The sequence below is a fragment of the Caloenas nicobarica genome, chromosome 24 (assembly GCF_036013445.1).
Source record: "Caloenas nicobarica isolate bCalNic1 chromosome 24, bCalNic1.hap1, whole genome shotgun sequence".
Lineage (NCBI taxonomy): Eukaryota > Metazoa > Chordata > Aves > Columbiformes > Columbidae > Caloenas > Caloenas nicobarica.
Genome location: NC_088268.1, coordinates 6,177,622 through 6,196,070, shown reverse-complemented (window position 1 = coordinate 6,196,070; position 18,449 = coordinate 6,177,622). Strand labels below are relative to the sequence as shown.

Here is an 18,449-nt window from a genome sequence, read left to right as displayed (position 1 = left end):
TTAATTTTTACAAGTTTGGCCTGATTGTCACCAAATATTTTGTTGATTGTGTTTGGTGGGTCGTTGGTTTTGTTTTTTTTTTTTTAATTTTTCACTCTTGCAAAACAGTGACATTTCACCTAATTTAGATAGGAAAAACAGCTCAGCTGAGGGCCTTTTCCATGCTGAATAAATATACTTTTTTTTTTTTTTTCCCAAGCTTTCACTGGAGGGATTAACTGCTCAGCCCTGACGCTGGCTGGCACGGTTTGGCACACCTTGGCAGCTGTGCCGGCTGGAGGCAGGACTGCAGGACGTGGCGGAGGGGCTGTCCACCCGTCTGTCTGCCCAATCCTTCACTTGGGAATAAGGCCCAAATAAACCACTTCCATCGCCAGGTTTTCCCCCATCGCCCCCCCGACCTCAAATCAGCCTGGGGGGCCAGTTGCACCCAGATTGGTGTTTGTGGTTTGGGTTTTTTGGGGTTTGGTTTGTTTAGTTTTTTCCCCCTATACACAGGGGTGAAAATCCCCCAGATTTTGGCCGTTCCTGTGCAGCCAGCTGGAGAGATGCCCACAGCCAGCCAAGCTGGGGGCAGCCCCGGGCCCTGACCCCTTGTTCCCAGGAATCCTGCATCCCTGGGGGTTCCCCAGCACCTCCCGCTCCCCGTGGCCTTGCGGCAGGCGCCTGACGGAGCTGCCTGCGCCAGCCTGGCCGGTTGTGTGCAGATGGCCGGAGTTCACCAGCAGCGCACGGGCGGCTGGGAAGGCGCGGGCGGCCTGGAGCAGCCGTGCCGTGCCGTGCGGGCGGCCTGGAGCAGCCGTGCCATGCCGTGCGGGCCGCCTGCAGCAGCCGTGCCATGCCGTGCGGGCCGCCTGGAGCAGCCGTGCCGTGCCGTGCGGGCCGCCTGGAGCAGCCGTGCCGTGCCGTGCGGGCCGCCTGGAGCAGCCGTGCCGTGCCGTGCGGGCCGCCTGGAGCAGCCGTGCCATGCCGTGCGGGCGGCCTGGAGCAGCCGTGCCATGCCGTGCGGGCCGCCTGCGGCCGTAGCGCGCAGCCAGCCCCGGCTGGCCCGTAGCGTGTGAGCGGCAGCGAGGCACCCGGTACCGTGCGCGCAGGCTGGGGTGGCCGGTAGAGTGCAGGCAGCTTGGGATGGCCCGTAATTTGCAGGCAGCTTGGGATGGCCGGTAATTTGCAGGCAGCTGCCCGGCCGGGATTGGCTGCGGGGAATGACGCCCAGCACAACAAAGGTGGAGTTGGAGAAATTGCATTAAAAAAAATTAAGAGAGAGAGAGAGGAGAAAGGGAGAGGAAAGCGGAGGGAGGGGAGGAAACTGCCCCTCGCCCGCCCCGCCGGGGAAATCCCCCACCGCGGCGTGTCCCGGGGCTCCCCGGGGCCGCGGGGCGGGCAGGGAGCGCTGCCCCGCCGCTCCCCGCCGTGTCGGAGGGGACCCACCGGGGCGGGAGGCGGCTCGGCTTCCCCCCCTCCGCTTCCTCCCCCCTTCGTTTTTTTTTTTTCTTTTTTTTTTTTTTTTTTTTTTTTTATGCAAACGCCGGGCGAGGATTGTTGCACATGTAAGGAGATTTTTTTTTTCCCTTTCCCCCCCCCTTCCCTCCTCTCTCCTTCCTCCTCCTCCTCCTCCTCTTTTTCTTCTCGCCACAGTGTTGCAAAAGCAAAGAGCAATAAAAAACACGGCGAAAGCGGCGGGAGCGCGGGGCGGCGGCGGCAGCCGGCGGTGCCGTTTGGGGAGCGGCGGAGGCTGGCGGCGGACCCCGGCGCGCAGAGCCCGGCTGATTGGAAGAGAAAACGCAGCGCCATGGAGGCGGGGGAAAGCGCGATCGTCTCTGCGGGGACTGGAGCGCGTCCACGCCCGGGGCCAGCGCTGCAGAGCTGGCCGGCGTTCAACCGCCGCTTCCCCGCCCCGGCCCCGCCGAGCGAGCCCCGGCCCCGCCGAGCCGCGGCCCCCCAAAGCCGCGGGCCCGCAGGTACGTGCCTGCGCCGGGGGAGCCGCGCCGCGCCGCCCGGGCTCGCCATTCGCCGCCGCGCCGCTCCGCCGGCGGGGCTGGAGGAGGCGCTTTGTTCCTCCCCGGGCTCCCGCTGCCACCGCCGCTGCCGCCGCGCACCGGGCTCGGTAAGGCGCCGCCGCCGCTCCGCCGGGAAGGGGGGTTTTGCACCCGCCGAAGGGGGATTTCGGGGCTTTTTTTTGAAAAATATAGGGGTTCGGGGTTTTTTTTAATCGAGGGAAAAAAACCAGGCTCGTTTTCGCGCAGGCCCCGCGGGCAGGAAGCCGCCGCCGGGGCTCGCCCGCCCGCTCCGGCCCCGCTCCGCGCCGGCGGGGGGCACCGCGCTGGGGCTCGGGGCGGGGGGGAGCGCACGGCTCGGCGGCCTCGGTGTGCCCCCCCTCCCTCCTTTTCCCTTCCCTCTCCTCCTCCTCGCTCCCTCCCTCCTTCCCGCTCGCCCTCCCTCCCGGCTGCCGCAGCTGGATTTCGGGGGCAGGCTTCCAGCGCTGGGCGGTTGTTTTTCCCCAGCCCGGGTGAGTCCCGCGCCGCGGAGCTCGGCACCGCGCTCTGCCGGGTGCGTGCCCGGGCTCGTCCGCTTCCCCCACCCCCGCCCCGCTCTGCGCTTCATTTTTCCTCCCCTTATTCTTTTTTATGTATTTTTTTTCCCTTTTTTTTTCCGCCTTTCTTCCCCGGTTCTTTCTTCCTTTCTTCCCTCCGGACCGGGAGCGGGGCTCCAGCCCCCCGCTGGGTGGGTGGGTGTTTCTGGGCTCGAGGAGGGGTCGCGGAGGGGGGGAGAGAAGGGGGCGGCGGTGGTGGGAAGCGGGGGGGGGGATGGATTGGGTAGGAGCCGCTCCCCGGGGGTCGGTGCGGGGAGGTCGCGCTGCCCTCGCCCGGCTCGCTGCAGCTGCCCGGCCGCCCCCAGCCGGGCATCCCCGCCCCCCCTTCCCCCTCCTCCTCCTTCTTCTTCTTCTTCCCCCAGCGGCTCCGGCGCGGGGCTGGGGCTGCGGCGGCTCGGCTAGAGCTCCCCCCCCCCCTCCTCCTCCTCCTTCCACCACTACCACCACCACCTCCTCCTCCTCCTTCTTTCCTCTCCTCCTCCTCCCCCTTGCAGCCCGGAGAGGTGGGTTTGTCTCGGCTTTATAACCGCGCCGGCTGCACGGGTGGAGGGGAAGGAGCGGCGGGCGGAGGCGGGCGCAGCCCGGCCATTGTGTGCCGCGGCGGAGAGCGGCCGCGCCGGCCGGTAACGATGGGGGGTGGCGCACGGGGAGGCCAGGGGAGGGGGAAAGCCGCGGCGCATCGCATCGCTCCGGGGGGCCGGGGGAGCGTGGAGGGGCCCGGGGAACGCTCCGCGCTCCCTGTCCGCTCCCCCGGCCCCCCCGGACTCGCCTCCATTGTCTGCCCGGGCGCTGTGGGAGGAGGGGGGAAGGCGGCGGAGCGCGGCTCGCTGGCGCCCGGCTGGGAACCGGGGGCGGGAGGGGGCCGGGGAGGCGCCGCCGGGGCCGCCCGCGCTCGGTCCCACCCGGTTCCTGCTGCCTGGCGGAGGAGGAGACTGGCGCTGGCCGGCGGCGCAGGGCATGTGCGGGCTCCCCGCCTCCGCCCGCCGGCCCGGCCCCTTCCTCCCCCGCCTCCTCCTCCTCCCCCCCTCAAGGCGCGGGATCCGGTCCCCCCCGGGGATCCCGCAACACCCCCCCCCCTCCCGGGGATCCCTCTGCGCGCGCACCGCGATCGTCCCCGCCACGCCCCGCGATGATCCAATGGATCCCTCCCCCTGCCACGATCCCGCCTTCCCCCCAGCCCCAGCTGCGCCCCCCTCCCCGGGGCGATCCCCGGTCCCCCACCCCCGGGGGCTGGGCTGATCCCACCCCCGGGAGATCCCAGATCCAGCCCCCCGGGGGCTCATCCAGCCCTGGAGCGATCCCCCCCCTGCTGCCCTGCCAGGGCCCATCCCACCCGGGGGCGACCCCTGATCCACCCCCGGTGGGTGATTCCTCCCCCCAGGCGGTCCCAGGTTCACCCCCTCAGGCACTGATCTGACCCTGCAGCGATGCCCTGGCCTCCCAGGGCCTGGTGGGGTCTGCACCCCCTCCAGGTGATCCCTGATCTCCCCTGGGGGTGATCCCCTATCCCTGCCTTGGAGGGATTCCCAGTCCCCCCAGGGCTTGGTGGGGCCTGCACCCCCCAGAGCAATCCCCAGTGCCCCCTGGGTGATCCTCCTCCTGGCCCCGGGTCCTGGATCCTGCCCCCGGTTCCCCTCCCAAGGCCCAGGTCTCTCCCAGACTGCCCCCAGGGCCTGGATCTGCCACCCTGGCTCCCACCAGGATCCCCCCAGGCCTAGATCCCCTTGGATCCCCCGGCCTGCTCCCCCAGGGCCGTCCCTTGTCCCCCGGGGCCTGCGGCCTGTCCCCCGGCGATGCCCCCTCCGGCCTGCGGCCCGGCTCCCTCCACAGCAATCCCCTCCCAGGCTGGTGTCCCCCCACTGAGGCCTCATACCGGCTCACCCCCCTGGGATCTGGGAGGATCATTCCCCTAGAGCCCCCCTGTTGAAATATCCAGGCCCCCAGTTTGTTGTCCTCCCCCAGGAGAGCCTCGATCCCCCCAGGCCTGTGGAGGTCTTTCCCCAGAGCTCCCCAAATGCACACCCCTGAGCCCCCTTGCATCGTGGATCACGGAATCACAGATCCTGCCCCCCTAGGGATGATCTTGGTGGATCTGTGGCATCTCTTCCTTTGAGACCCTGCTTTTTGAGGGAGCGACCCCCCCCTTGCCTTGGGAGATCCCTCGAAGCCCTGTTGGTTCAGATCCCCCTGGCCTCCCTCCCCTGGGTCTATGAATCTCTCCCACCCCATCTCAGGGACATTCCCTGAACCCTTTTTCCCCGCCTACATCTCATTTTCTCCTCCCCCTGCAAGGGGCGGGATTGTGCCACCATTCAGGCTCTCCCTCCTCAACCCCCCCAGGATCTCTGGGACCCCGCCAGGCCACCTCCTCCTCCCCTATTACCCCTGCCCTACACCCCCTCTCCAAGGCCCCCGCAAACCTGGCAGGGCTGGGTATGGGGGGAATCCCAGCACCTCGTTCATCTGCAGGGGAGGACATGGTGTGGGGGCCCTGTCAGGGTTGGGGTCCGCCCCAGTGTGGGAGTACCGAGCGGGGGTCTCCCTTTGCTTGCAGACCAAGCGGGAGTGATCTCGGGAAGCGAGGGAGCCGGCGGGGACCGTGCTGGGCGCAGGCAGGTGGAGGATGAACGGCGAAGCCGAGTGCCCTGCAGACTTGGAAATGACAGCTCCCAAAAACCAAGGTGAGGCCCCCCTACCGCACCGGGGGTCCAGCGGGAATGCCACCGCTGTCACATTTTTTAAAAAAAAAAAAAAGTAAAAATCCCACGGTGGCACTTTTGTCTGAGGGATGGAGGAGCTGCGGTCCTGACCGTGCTGGTCGGGGGGTTTGTCTGTCCCGGTGCCGGCTCTGCCGTGGGGGTTGTGCAGATGCGTGTGGGTGCTCACACCTTGGCCCCGGCATAGGGCAGCCACAAGCTCACAGCGTCTGGGGTGCTGGTGGTGGGTGGCTGGTGTTTTGGCAGGGGGCAGTGGCAGGGGGACTGGCATAAAGAGGTTCTGCCTTCACCGTTCACATCTGGGCTGCATTAAAAGCTGAGCCATTACCTTGGGCCTCCAGCTTCCAGACCCTGAGATGACATCAGAGGTTCAGCTTTTATTGGAAAAGGGGGAGGAAAACAAGAAAAAACATGTTTTATTTGGGGCAGCCTGCCTAGGCAGCTGGGCTGTGCTACCCCACCACCCAAAACCTCGCTGAGTCCCCCCAAGCCCCAGGGAGCGTGGTCCAGCCCTTCTTGCCCACCCGGTCCCATCTTTCCTTCCTTGCCGCAGTCGGTTTCTTGCCCTGAGCGAACCTGGCTGGAGCACGTGTTCTTCCTGGGTCTTCAGATGGATTTAATTACACCAGGGCAGCTTTCCTAATATAGACCTGGCCCGGCCGATGCCAGGAGAGCCGGGGATAAATCGGTCCCAGAGCACAGACAACCCCATTCATCTTGGCGATTGAAATCCGCAATTCCGGTGGTTTTCGGCAAACCCCGGACGAAAGGAGCGGGGATGGAGGGATGAGGGGCTGAACGTGGGGTTCCCATTGTTCCCACCCTGCTGCCAGCCAGCGTTTGGGGAGATTTCCACAGTTTCTTATGTATTACTGTGGGCTGTGGTTGTTTCAGCCGGCTGCCAGCAGGAGGGTCATGCAGGGCCAAAGGTCTCGAGGTGTTCATGCATTGGAGGGGGAAAACTGGGGCATGGGGCTTGTTGATGAGGGCAGGTTTGAGGATTCCTTTACGCAGCTCCAGGTGCCCCAGCCTTCTCCCGGCAGCAACGTGGGGCTGGGGATACCGTGAGAGCCAGTCCTGTGCCTGGAGAGCCTTGGCTGCCCGGCCTGGGCTGAAGTGGATGGGGTTGCGTGGGTGTGCAGCGTGGTGCTCTGCTCCTCGTCTGGCTTGTGCCCAGCGACCTCCCTTTTCGCTCCCAGGGCCTGCTGCTTTTCCTCAGGGGCACCCAGCTTTGCAGCGCACCCAGGGCTCTTCTCCCCACCTGGTGCGGGAGCTTGGAGCCTGGCAGAGGAAGCCCCATCTGGGCAGCTTGTCTGTGTGGGAGCTGGGGATGCTCCTCCTGGCATTTTGGGGGATGTTGGGGTGACATAACCATCACCCCTGCGCTGTCGGGGACCACGCTGCAAGACGGGGGGCTGTGCTGGGCTCTGTGCCCCCCTGCTTTGTGGTCTCTGAGCTTTGACCTTGGCAGAGGTCAACATGGAGCTAGGTGATGGCAAGGCTCTCTGAGTTGAAGGAAACGCAGTGCTTGGGGGTTTCCCGTCGCTCCGGATACACCTTTTCCACTTAGAAAGTGGGTTTCCCTGTTTCCTCCTTGGCTGGACAGCAGATCACTCCCATTCTGCTCCACAGGGCTTCACTCCTGTGCGTAGGAAATACCCTTGTGCTCCCATGCAGCAGAGCCACCACCTTATCTGATGGTGTTCTGGGATGAGCGAGTCTCTGGTTTGCACTGAGTGGATTTTCTAGCTTTGCCTGGATTGTTTTGGCCTGCAGAAAGTTGCTCTAGGGTGATGGAAGCGGGCATGTCCCTTTGATCTTTAATCTCAAGAGGCAGCGTGTGGAGATTACGTGTCCTGGCGTGTGGTCCAGGGCTGCACGCCGGGAGCTGTAGTCCCCATCCCGCCGGGAAGGCAGCCGGCCCCTTGCTGCTGCTGAGCCTGTTTCTTTGCTGCTCAGACCGCTGGTCTCAGGAGGACATGCTGACTCTGCTGGAGTGCATGAAGAATAACCTGCCCTCCAACGATGGGAGCAAGTTCAAAACCACCGAGTCCCACCTGGATTGGGAGAAAGTGGCTTTCAAGGACTTTTCAGGGGAGATGTGCAAGATGAAGTGGATGGAGATTTCTAACGAGGTAACTGACAGCCACATGGGGATCAAAGGGGTCTGTTTGAGAGGGACCAAGTGTTCTGGTGACCTCCCAAGGCTGTTTGAATCGCTCCAGTTACGTGCCCTGAGTCCTTGGCCCTTCACGCCGACACTATCCCGCTGCTGCCGGCATTGTGAACCCTTGGGAGGTGCTGGGACGGGTCGTTTGCGTGGTGGCATTACCAAACCCTGTGGGTTTGTGGCACGCTGAGTGTGGCTCGGTGCTGAGCAGGGATCTGCCTTGTCCCCTGCCTGCAGCCCCTTCACATTTGTGGCCCTTCGTTACCCACAGGTGAGGAAGTTTCGGACCCTCACGGAGCTCATTATGGATGCTGAAGAGCACGTGAAGAATCCTTACAAGGGCAAAAAGCTCAAGGTATTGGGCAGGAGTTGGGGTCAGGCTCTAAAGAGGGACCTCGCCTTCCCCAGGATGGGGGCTGTCACCCATGTGGCACCGCAGACCCGTGTGGCTCTGCCACCAGAGCCCCTGCGGGCACCTCACTGCCCGTAATCCCTGCACCGACTGCCCAGGGCTCCGGAGGCCGCAGGCTCTGGGCCTGGGCCAAGTCCAGGGTACATTTAATATGGCCGGCTGTACTGCTGCAGCCTGCGGCCAAGTTTAGCACAGGGGGGCTGTGAAGCCACTGTCCTATTCCTGGCCTGCCGGGTCGGGTGGGGTGCTGCTTTTGGCAGGGTGGCCCCAGGGCAGCCGATGCTCTGCCACCGGCTGTCCCCTCCTCCTGCCTCAGTTTCCCCTCTTGTAGCACAACCGCTCTGTGCAACATCTCTGGATGGCTGGAGGCTGCTCCTGCGATACCCAGCCCTGGGATATTGTCATTCCTGGGGCAAGGAGCGCTTGTTCCCAGTGTTTTTCCCCCCATTGCCTGCAAAGTGGAGATGTTCCCATGTCAGGGAGCTGGATCACTGGCGGGGCTGGGTGCAGGCAGGTCTCCTCCAGTACCGGGGGAAGCCGCAAGCCGGTGGGGTTTTGCTGTGCCCTCTGCAGTGCCGCCGGCTCCACACTCAGTGTGTGCCGCTCTGCTGTCTCCCCAGAAACACCCCGACTTCCCCAAGAAGCCACTGACTCCCTATTTTCGCTTCTTCATGGAGAAGCGGGCCAAATATGCCAAGCTTCACCCCGAAATGAGCAACCTGGATCTCACCAAGATCCTGTCCAAGAAATACAAGGAGCTTCCCGAGAAGAAAAAGGTATGAGGGGAGTCAGCAAGCCCCTCCTCAATTGTGTGCCTCTGTGTACTGGGCTGTGCCTGCCCAGCCCACCCACTAAAACCAGCAGAGCCCAGCCTCTGCCTGGCGAGAGTTTAATCCAGCTCTCTGGATTCTGGGAGAAACCTCGGTGCTTGTTTGGTCCTGTCAGACCAGTAAGACTTCCTTTCCTTTTCCTGTCCTGGTTCCCAGGATCTGTGGGTTGGAGGCTGGCTGGGTCTGTCCGTTGGTCCGTCTCTTCCAGACAGACCTGGATGGTGACTTAGCCGTTGGGTGGATCTGTATTTAACGCTGGGGTTAAATCACACACCCCGCTGTGGCCTCCCTGTCAGAGTGAGGGATGGGGCACAGTCTCTGCCCTGAGCTGCGAGAGATGCTGGAGGAGAGTGCCTACCTCACCCCCAGCTCTGGAGTGGCCCCTGGGCTTGGCCAGAGCCCAGCAGGCATTTGGGTGCCCCAGCTCTCAGTCTGGGTGGGCTTGCCACCAACAGGAAAGGTCCAGGACACAAAGTCCTGCTGTGTCCTCTTGCCCAGGGCTGCCCCCCCTGCAGGAGAGAGAGAGATTCTGCCTCTGGAAACCCTCAGCTGGGAGCTGCAGGACCAGTCTGATGGGCTGGAGAGCCCCCGAGTCCCTTTGCGGGTGGCGGGGTACCCAGGGGACAGGGCTGACAGGGATGTATCTGCCTGCCCATTCCCGGTGCTGACATCCCTCTCCACCGCCCTGGTGGCTTTGTGTCCCTAGATGAAATACATCCAAGACTTCCAGCGAGAGAAGCAGGAGTTTGAGAGGAACTTGGCGAGGTTCAGGTGAGCAGGCAGCCCCTCCGGGCAGACCCAGTCCCCCCTCCTGAGTGTAGCTTGTGGAGGAAGCCCTGATGGGCACTGTGGCTTGAAGGCAGAAGGGAAGGGAGGATGCTAGAAAAAAATAGAGCAAGGAAAAGGTGTCTGAGAGCAGCCCTCTGGCTGGGACACTCGGTGATGGGGGGAAAGCAGAGGACCAGCCACACTCTGGGGTTTGGGATCTGCAAGGGGAGGACAGGAGCCCTGCCACCGGCACTGTTAAAAGCTGAAGTGACCACCCTGTTCCCCTAGACCTTCCCTTTGACCCTGGTCACTGTGACCCTGGGTGGATCTTGGTGTTCCCAATGACCAACCACTGTTCCAGGAACACCCAGCCCAGCACATTAAAGGAGGGGCAGACTCAGATCCCTCTTAAAACCCTCCTGCTGCTTTTGGGGACCCCCTAGTATCCGAGCCCATGGAGGCTCAACCCTGCAGTGACAGTCACCCCTGAAGTGGGGAGGTTTAGGGTGTCTCTCCTTCCACCTGCACCCTCCATAATGCTCTCCCTTCCCTGACGGGTAAAGGGAAGATCACCCGGATCTCATCCAGAACGCCAAGAAATCTGACATCCCTGAAAAACCCAAGACCCCCCAGCAGCTGTGGTACAACCATGAGAAGAAGATCTACTTGAAAGTGCGTCCAGATGTGAGTACGGTGGGTGGGAGTGTGTGTGAGTGTGAGTGTTGAGGGGTCCTGTACCCCGCTGCTGGGGGAAGAGGAGGGGGAAAGAGAGAAGCATTTTAGGGGGGAGTATGGGATGGAAGACACTGCTAGAAGCTCCCAGCAGTCTGGATGGAGGTAAGAAGGGGCTCTGCACATCTGGAAGAGGCTCTGGGGGACACAGGCCGCATTTTTTGCCTGCAGTCGGAGGGGTGACCACAGCCTGAGTCAGGGCAGGACAGATTTCCAGCACGGACATCCACCTCTGGCCATGCCCCGCACTTGCACGCACCCCCTTTCCTGGCCACGAGCTCGGCTCGCAGCCACCCTGTGGCCCCAAGCTGGGAGCCGCCGGGACAAGATGACAGGCCACGCTATTTTTGCCTTTTTAAATTTTTTTTTTCCCCCCTCTTCTTTTTTTGGATTTTACCCCTCTGCCCTCACCTCTGGCTTTGGGTTTTCAGGCCACCACGAAGGAGGTGAAAGAGTCGCTGGGCAAGCAGTGGTCTCAACTCTCGGATAAAAAGAGGCTGAAATGGATTCATAAGGCCCTGGAACAGCGGAAGGAGTACGAGGTAGGGAGCAGCCTCACCCGTTCCCCTCCACACTCGCACCTATGTTTACTCCAAGCTGCCGGCAGCCGGCCAGTTTCACCCAATAGCCAGCGTGGGGGTTCAGGCAGGTCCAAGCAGGTCCGTAGTGAGTCTGAGCCCTGCCTCCTCCAGCCGCATCTGGGAAGGGAGAATGGTCCCAGGGAGATGGTCAGGGCAATGGTTGGCTTCTCTTTCCTCCTCCTCCAGCCCCCAGCCAGGCGGGGACTGGAGCCCCTCTGCTGACTGCACTCTGTCCTTCATAGGAGATCATGCGTGACTACATCCAGAAGCACCCCGAGCTGAACATCAGTGAGGAGGGCATCACCCGCTCCACCCTCACCAAGGCTGAGCGCCAGCTCAAGGACAAGTTCGATGGACGACCCACAAAGCCACCCCCGTGAGTGCTGCCCCTCCCTGCCTGGGTGTCCCTCTCTGAGCTATCACTTCAGGCTCTTGGCCAGCTCACGCAGATGCTGGGGGCTTTGCCTGCCTTTGAGACCCAAATAATTTCTGAGATCATGGCCATGGGCTGTCAATGACCCTATTAAACTGGTCTTTAAATATACATTAAATATAAATTGGGAGAGAATCTGAGTGAGGTCTATGGTGCTGCTGCACGCTCTGGGTTAGGGAGTAATCCAACCCCTGGCTTCTGTAACATGCAGACACCTCTGACACAGCACCTCACTGCTCGGTGCAACCCGGAGAGCAGCTGGGAGGGTCTTGTGGGCCTCCTAGCACCCAGTCAGCTCTGCAGAGGGGACATAGGCACATGGGTTGTCCCTGACACTAGGTCCCTCCATCGGTTGCAGGAATAGCTACTCCCTGTACTGTGCAGAGCTGATGGCCAACATGAAAGATGTACCCAGCACCGAGCGGATGGTGCTGTGTAGCCAGCAGTGGAAACTGCTCTCCCAGAAGGAAAAGGATGCGTACCACAAAAAGTGTGATCAGGTGAGTGGCCGAGGATGGACAGGTGGTCAGGCAGATGGACACCAGTGCTGTGGGGAAGGAGAAGCAGGATGGGAGAGCTTGGGCTACAAGTCCTGCTGGAAACGAGCCCTTCACCCTTCCTCAGTGCCTATTCTTGTCATCTTGGCCACCAATTTCTCCTGAGGTCCTCAGTCACCTCCCTTGGTCCTCTGACTGACTCCCCAGTCCCTGTGTGTGGGACCAGCAGATGGGCCGGGTGGAGGATGCTGTCACCAAGGGGCTGAGCTGGGCTGGGGACTGCACAAGGCAGGGATGGGGTGGGGGATCTCTCTGTAACCACACGTCTCCATCTCCCTCCAGAAAAAGAAAGACTACGAGGTTGAGCTCCTCCGCTTCCTGGAGGTGAGTGACGCACAGCCCTCAGCTGTGCAGGTGGCAGCGAGTCACTTCCTTCCCTGGGCCGGGCTGTGGGCGGGGGAGCTGCACCAAGGCCATCCCAGCGTCCTGCTCGGTCCCCAGACAGATGTGACACAGCCCCAGCTGCATCTGCAAGGGCAGGGGGTGGAAAATCCAGGGGTGTACTCGGATCCGGGCATCTGCCCACCCTGCCTTGGTGGAGAGGAAGCAGATGAGACTGAGCCAGGGAGGAGACAGTGCTGGAGAAGAAGGACGTGGGAGTGACACAGGCATGGGGACCCTCGGGCTGCTCACCCAGGCTCGCAGTGTTAGCCCTGGCTGGGGTGGCTTTTGGATCAGGATAACCGAGTGCATTAGTTCCCTCTCTCCAGCGTCCCTGTTCCCTGATTGCATCAAAGCCTCATTAGCGTCGGTCCGTCTAACCATGTCTCTCCTTTGGTGCCACCAGAGTCTGCCTGAGGAGGAGCAGCAGCGGGTGCTGGGTGAGGAGAAGATGCTGGGCAGCAACCGGAAAGGGGCAACAAGTCCTGCGTCCAAAAAGTCCTCGCCAGAGACCGGCAAGGTGAGAGCGGCAACTGGAGAGATGGGACAGCACATACCGGAGACGTGGGATGGAGTTGCCGGCATCTCAGGGTGCTCTGGGGGTTTCATTCCTTGGTTCTTTCCCCGTGTTTTTCCTGGGGTTGGAGGTGACAGTGCAAGGTAGGTCCCACTCTGTGCTCGCCCCCACCCACGGCCCAATGTCCCTCCGCAGGCCAGCTCAGAAAAGCCCAAACGGCCCATCTCTGCCATGTTCATCTTCTCGGAGGAGAAGCGGAAGCAGCTGCAGGAGGAGCGGCCGGAGCTGTCAGAGAGCGAGCTGACCCGTCTCCTGGCCCGCATGTGGAATGACCTCTCTGAGAAGAAGAAGGTTGGTACCATCCCCAACCCTTCTCCTCCATTCTTGTCTCCACTGCTCCATTGGGCATTGCTGGCAGCCCGGGGGACGCTGCCTGTCCTCGTCCCGCTGCAAGGGCCTTTGCTCACCCCTGGGCACCGCAGCTGGGGGATGATTGTCCCCAGGAGCATCACAGTGCCGGTGAGCCATCACCCAGGTGCTGGTGTTGACACTGATAGGTGCTGCTGGCCCTGTCAGCTTCAGAAACCCACCAGCTTCAGAAACCTTGCAGGGTCCTCAAGCCTCAACTTAAAGGCTTGATGGTTTTCCTGGTGGGGAGGAGTCCTGAGATGTGGGTGTGTGTGGTGGGGGGCTGTGGGCACTGCTGGGGGAAGCTGCAGCGTCCTGCTGCCTGTCCTCCTGCTGCTCGGTGGCTGGGGACTTGTGCTGCCCCTTCACCCTGCCGTGCTCCCCTGCACAGGCCAAGTACAAAGCACGGGAGGCGGCAATGAAGGCACAGTCAGAGAAGAAGCATGGCTCAGATAAAGAGGAGCGCGGGAAGCTGCCTGAGTCTCCCAAGACGGCCGAGGAGATCTGGCAACAGAGCGTCATCGGAGACTACCTGGCTCGTTTCAAGGTGAGGAGTGGGCAGGGAAAGGAGCTGGCAGTGGGATCATTGCTCCCCCCAGTAGAAATTGCCTCGCACCTTCTCCCGTGCTCCCATACCCTGGGCAACTGGTTAGGACTGGGAATCACGGGGAGGGGAGGGGTCCCAGCAAGAGAGCGAGTGCCCTGTGGTCCGTGGGGGAGCTGGTGGTAGCACCCTGGTGCCCTGGGCATCTTGGGTGCATCTAATGTGGAGTGGGGGTCTGTGCTGCAGAATGACCGGGGAAAGGCGCTGAAGGCCATGGAGGCCACTTGGAACAACATGGAGAAGAAGGAAAAGCTGATGTGGATCAAGAAAGCAGCGGAGGATCAGAAGCGATATGAGGTGGGTCCATGCTCCATCCTGCCCCTCGCGGTGCCCTGTAGCCGGCACTGCCCGTCTCTCTGACTCCTCTTTCTCCTCTGACTCAGAGGGAGCTGAGCGAGATGCGAGCCCCTCCGTGCTCCACCAACTCCAAGAAAATGAAGTTCCAGGGAGAGCCAAAGAAACCCCCCATGTGAGTACCTCGGGTCCGAAAAGTTGGATCTGTCTGCACAAACTGGCTGGTGCAGAAGAGACTGGAGCAGCCATGGGGTGTGGAAAGTGTGGGCTGGACCGTGTGGGGATGGCTGGTGGTTAGTGTGGGCTGGTGGACACTTTGCATTCCATCTGATCCAGTCTCTGTGCTCCCCCCTCACAGGAATGGTTACCAGAAATTCTCCCAGGAACTGCTGTCAAACGGGGAGCTGAACCACCTCCCACTGAAGGAGCGGATGGTGGAGATCGGCAGCCGCTGGCAGCGCATCTCCCAGGGTCAGAAGGACCACTACAAAAAGCTGGCAGAGGAGCAGCAGAAGCAGTACAAGGTGCACCTCGACATCTGGCTCAAGGTGAGTGCCGAGCCCCAACGCCTGATGAGGGGCATGGGGTGGACTCTGGGGGCAGTTGTTCTTGGGGATGCTTGGTGTGGTTTCTGCTCACAACTCTCGTCTGGGAACGACCATGTCCAGACCCTTTTTTGGCCATTCTTTTAACATAAAGGGCCTTTAAAAACAAATGTGTGGGGAGGGAGTGCCAGAGTCTTTCCTCGTGCACCCTGACTGTCTCCTCTGTCTCCGCAGAGCCTCTCGCCCCAGGAGCGGGCTGCCTACAAGGAACACACTTCCAATGTGAGTATCCGCCTGTCGCAGCCATGGGGGACCTGGGGCTGGGCTGGGACCAGCCCTGGGTGAGGCTGGGCTGGGCAGCAGATGAGCCGAGCTCAGGAGAGCCCCTCAAAGGGACTTGCCCCTGCAGCAGCTTGGTGGGGGGATTTTTCTGCGCTGAGCACTGGGAAGGCACCAATTCCCAGCTCTGCAGCTCTGAACCGTTTTGCTTTGTTACGCCTGCAGAAACGCAAGAGCATGGGGAAGATCCGGGGCCCCAACCCCAAGATGAAGCCAACGATGCAGTCCAAGTCGGTGAGTGCATGACAGCTGTGCTCTTCTCTGGGGACACCCAGCACCTCCTCCTTGGGGACAGTGTCCCAGGGCTGGCCCAGAGCCCTTGCTCAGGCCTCCCCGGTGATTTCTGCTGCCTGCCCTTTGCTTGAGACAAAAAAACAAGGGCCCTCCCCCAGTCTGTGCTCAAAACCCCACCCCAGTCTGATTTTGCCCCCTTGCAGACTGAGGCATCCCCTGGCACCCCCCCAGGAGCCTTTTTGGGGCTGTTATTGGGGGAAAGCTCCCAGACGAGGTGTGGGGCAGGAGCTGCCCGATCCCACTCGGTGGGTGGAGGAACCCAAAGGCTGGTGGCCATGGTTGGGCTGATGCACCCATGGGTGTTGCTGTCCTGGGGTGCCTGCCTGTGACCAACCCCCTCCCGCCCTGCAGGAATCTGAGGATGACGACGAGGAGGAAGAGGAGGAGGAGGATGACGATGAAGATGAGGAAGACGATGATGACAACGGCGACTCATCAGAGGAAGGTGGCGACTCCTCAGAGTCTAGCAGTGAGGAGGAGAGCGAGGATGGGGACGAGGTGAGGCTGCGACGTGTGCACGGGGAGGGTGGTGGGGCCGTCCCAGGCCCCACTCTGCTCCTGTTTCACTCGCCTTGTCCCCCCGCACCCTCCTCGGGGTTGGGGGACATCCGCACCCGGGCTCTGGTAGAACTGCGGCTGAGGAGCTCCTGGGCACAGGGGTCACGGGTGGCAAAGGGGAGTGGGATCTGCCTGGTGTCCCAGGGCGGGTGCGAGGAGCAGCTGCGGGTGCAGGCAGGAGCAGTGGCGGGTGCAGAGGTGGGGGCTGCTGGGAGCCCCCGCGAGCAGAGGAAAATCTCCCGTCTCTTTCCTGGTGGAGATACTGAGTCTGGTCTCGGCTCCGTTTGCGCCAGTGCCATTGCCGAGTAAGTCACCAGAGCCAAAGCTTTACACCGGTGCAACTGAAATCAGAGTGTGCTGGATGGCGCTGGGGCCAGGAACCGTGTCCGTGCCTGGTGCTCGCCACCACGCAGGTGAGGTGTCCCACCCCCTCGCTGGGCTCAGCTCACGCCTCTTCCTTCCCCGGCTTTAGAGGGGGGAAACTGAGGCACGAGGCGGGTCAGGTACCTACCTCGGATCGGGCAGGCAGTGGCAGAGGTGAGGGCAGGACCCCCGCGTGCTGCTCCGGCACCCACCCCCTCGGCCCTCCAGCTGAGCCCTCACAAACTCACTGCTGTGCTGCGTCCCCCCTCCACCTCCCAAGGGGCCGCGACCTCCCCCGTGCCGCAGTGGGGAGGGCGAGCAGGGTGCAAGAGGGACATGATGGGTGGCAGCTGGGGTCCCTTGCCCTGCCACTGACCACCCCATCCTGTCTGCCACCCCTCCAGAATGATGAGGATGAGGACGACGAGGACGATGAGGACGAGGACGACAACGACTCGGAGGGCAGCAGCAGTTCCTCCTCCTCCTCGGGGGATTCCTCTGACTCCGACTCCAACTGATCCAACCAAGCTCTTAGTAACATCGTTTGGTTTCTCGGTTTTGGTCCCAGATCTGCCCCACACCTCTCCAAAAGCCCTTCCTCCTCTTCCTCCTGCACCCCCCGGCGAGCTGCAGCCCCCCTTGGGACCCCCTGGCCCGGGGAGTGGGGGCTGGAGGGACCCTCAGCCGTGCTCACACTACAGGGGGGAGCTGGGGGCTGCTCTGCCCCTGGGCAGGGGGAGAGGAAGGGGCACCCGCCCATCCCTCCCACCGCCCCTTTATTCTCCCCTTACCGAGGGAGGGGAAGCGATTTCTTTTTTTTTTTTTTTGAGATTTCATTATTTTTGGAGGGTCGCCTCATCCTTGCCCCCTTCCCCCCACCCTCCCTACCAGCTCCGGACTTTATAGAAAGGAAACAGAAACAGGAAAAAAAATTCCCACGCCCCCTCCCCCCTTTTTTTTTTTACAAAAAACCCCACACAAATGGAAAAAAAAAAAACAAACCACGACACCCCATTGCGCAGACCCTCCCGTCCTGCCCCAGGCAACGGGCGCGGAGCAGGAGCCGAGTTGCTCAGGACTCAGCTGTGGGACGATGTCTCTGCCCCCTCCTCCCCTCTCTGCACCCTCTGGCGTCTTGGGGGCCCCCCCAGCCCCCCGAACCTTGTACAGTGTGGAAGCTGCACCGGGACTCCACATCCACAGCACTGGGAGCGCCGGCCACAGATCGTGACCCCCCGGGGGTGGATGGGGGGTGTGTGCAAGTGTGTGTGTGGGGTGGGGGCCCCGGGCTGCGCGGTTCCCCCACCCCAGTCCTGGCTGCTCAGTGTGACCAAGGGGGGGAGGGGGCACTGCCGGAGCCCCCCCGCGCTGTTGTTGGTGGTTATTGTGCTGTTGTATTTTATTTTGTTCTTTTTTTTTTTTTCTTTTTATAAAACAAGAAAGATCCATCTTTTATTTTTTCTTTCCCTTCCCCACACACCTCCCCCCCCCCATTTTTCCTCCTATCTCTGGTGAAGCTGCTCCTCTCCCTTTGCCCAAACCCTGGGGACCAGCGCTCCCCTCTGCCCAGTTACCCCCATTTGCCCCCCTAGGGGTCTCTTGCCCCCCCACCCAGTGATGCTGTAAATATTGGTGCGGTTCGGGTTTATTCTGGGGGGTCGGTATCCCCATTCCCAGGAGGGTGTTGGGGCTGTGGGGACTGGGGGGGTTGGGGGGGCTTAGCGGTGACTGTCTTGGCCGCCCCCCTTTTTTTTAAGCAGACACAAGCACCAGCAATACCACAGCACCTCCCTGCAGGGTTCCCGTCCCCCCACCCATGTGTCCCCCGAACACGCCTGGTGCGGTTGGGGACCTCAGCCCCCCACTCTATTGTGGGGGACACATAAGGTTTGTCCCTTCTGGTCCCCCCCGTCCTGTCCCGGAGAGGAGCTGGGCTGGGGGACAGGATTTGGGGGGCCCCAGGGAAGGGGGTGGGGGCACCTGCCCTTGCTCCCCCCAGGCTGGGGAGGCTGTGGGGACTTTTTCTCTTGTGTGCTTTAATTTAGCCATTTTTCTCCTTTTTTCACCCAAATCTCACCTCTGGGGGGGGGCGGGGGGGGGGGGGAACAAGCTGTGGGTTTCGGAGTTTTCTGGCTGCACAGGGAGGTCCCGCCCCCCCCCCCAGCCATGACCCTCCCCGAGTTTGCTGCTCTCAGCCCCCGCCAGGACCTTGAGTTGCCCCAAAACACAACTAGGGACCCCCCCAGTGCTGGGGGAGGGGACACCCCCTGTCATGGCCTCTTGCCTCAAACTGGGCTGAAAACCACCATTTTGGGGAAATTGCCTCCAAGCCCAGGGTGTGGGGGGTGAGCCT

The 18,449-nt window shown here is 62.0% G+C and overlaps 1 protein-coding gene across 12 annotated transcripts; it reads left to right on the top strand.

Annotated features, from left to right (window-relative positions):
* The first annotated feature begins 1,274 nt into the window (after positions 1–1,274).
* UBTF (upstream binding transcription factor) lies at positions 1,275–17,538 on the top strand. 12 transcript variants are annotated; one of them, XM_065650961.1, is made up of 23 exons: positions 1,275–1,550; positions 1,639–1,961; positions 5,148–5,274; positions 7,270–7,445; positions 7,752–7,835; positions 8,513–8,668; positions 9,429–9,493; positions 10,054–10,183; positions 10,654–10,764; positions 11,046–11,179; positions 11,595–11,736; positions 12,076–12,117; positions 12,581–12,694; positions 12,887–13,042; positions 13,491–13,646; positions 13,890–14,000; positions 14,087–14,172; positions 14,356–14,545; positions 14,777–14,824; positions 15,047–15,115; positions 15,527–15,673; positions 16,027–16,146; positions 16,501–17,538. In XM_065650961.1, the coding sequence occupies exons 3-23, from the start codon at positions 5,217–5,219 to the stop codon at positions 16,612–16,614; spliced, it is 2,409 nt and encodes an 802-aa protein (XP_065507033.1). In that variant the 5' UTR covers positions 1,275–1,550; positions 1,639–1,961; positions 5,148–5,216; the 3' UTR covers positions 16,615–17,538. The 12 variants fall into 12 exon arrangements, with proteins under 12 accessions (XP_065507033.1, XP_065507034.1, XP_065507038.1 ...); XM_065650962.1 differs by lacking the exon at positions 1,639–1,961; XM_065650966.1 differs by lacking the exons at positions 1,275–1,550; positions 1,639–1,961 and adding an exon at positions 1,983–2,107 and having other exon boundaries at positions 10,054–10,174.
* The last annotated feature ends 911 nt before the right edge of the window (positions 17,539–18,449 follow it).

Coding starts and splice junctions, on each gene's coding strand:
- UBTF (XM_065650962.1), top strand. CDS start 5,217: ATGAACGGCGAAGCCGAGTGCCCTGCAGACTTGGAAATGACAGCTCCC. Junction 9,494..10,053: donor AGGAACTTGGCGAGGTTCAG/GTGAGCAGGCAG, acceptor TGACGGGTAAAG/GGAAGATCACCCGGATCTCA. Junction 16,147..16,500: donor TGGTGCTCGCCACCACGCAG/GTGAGGTGTCCC, acceptor CCACCCCTCCAG/AATGATGAGGATGAGGACGA.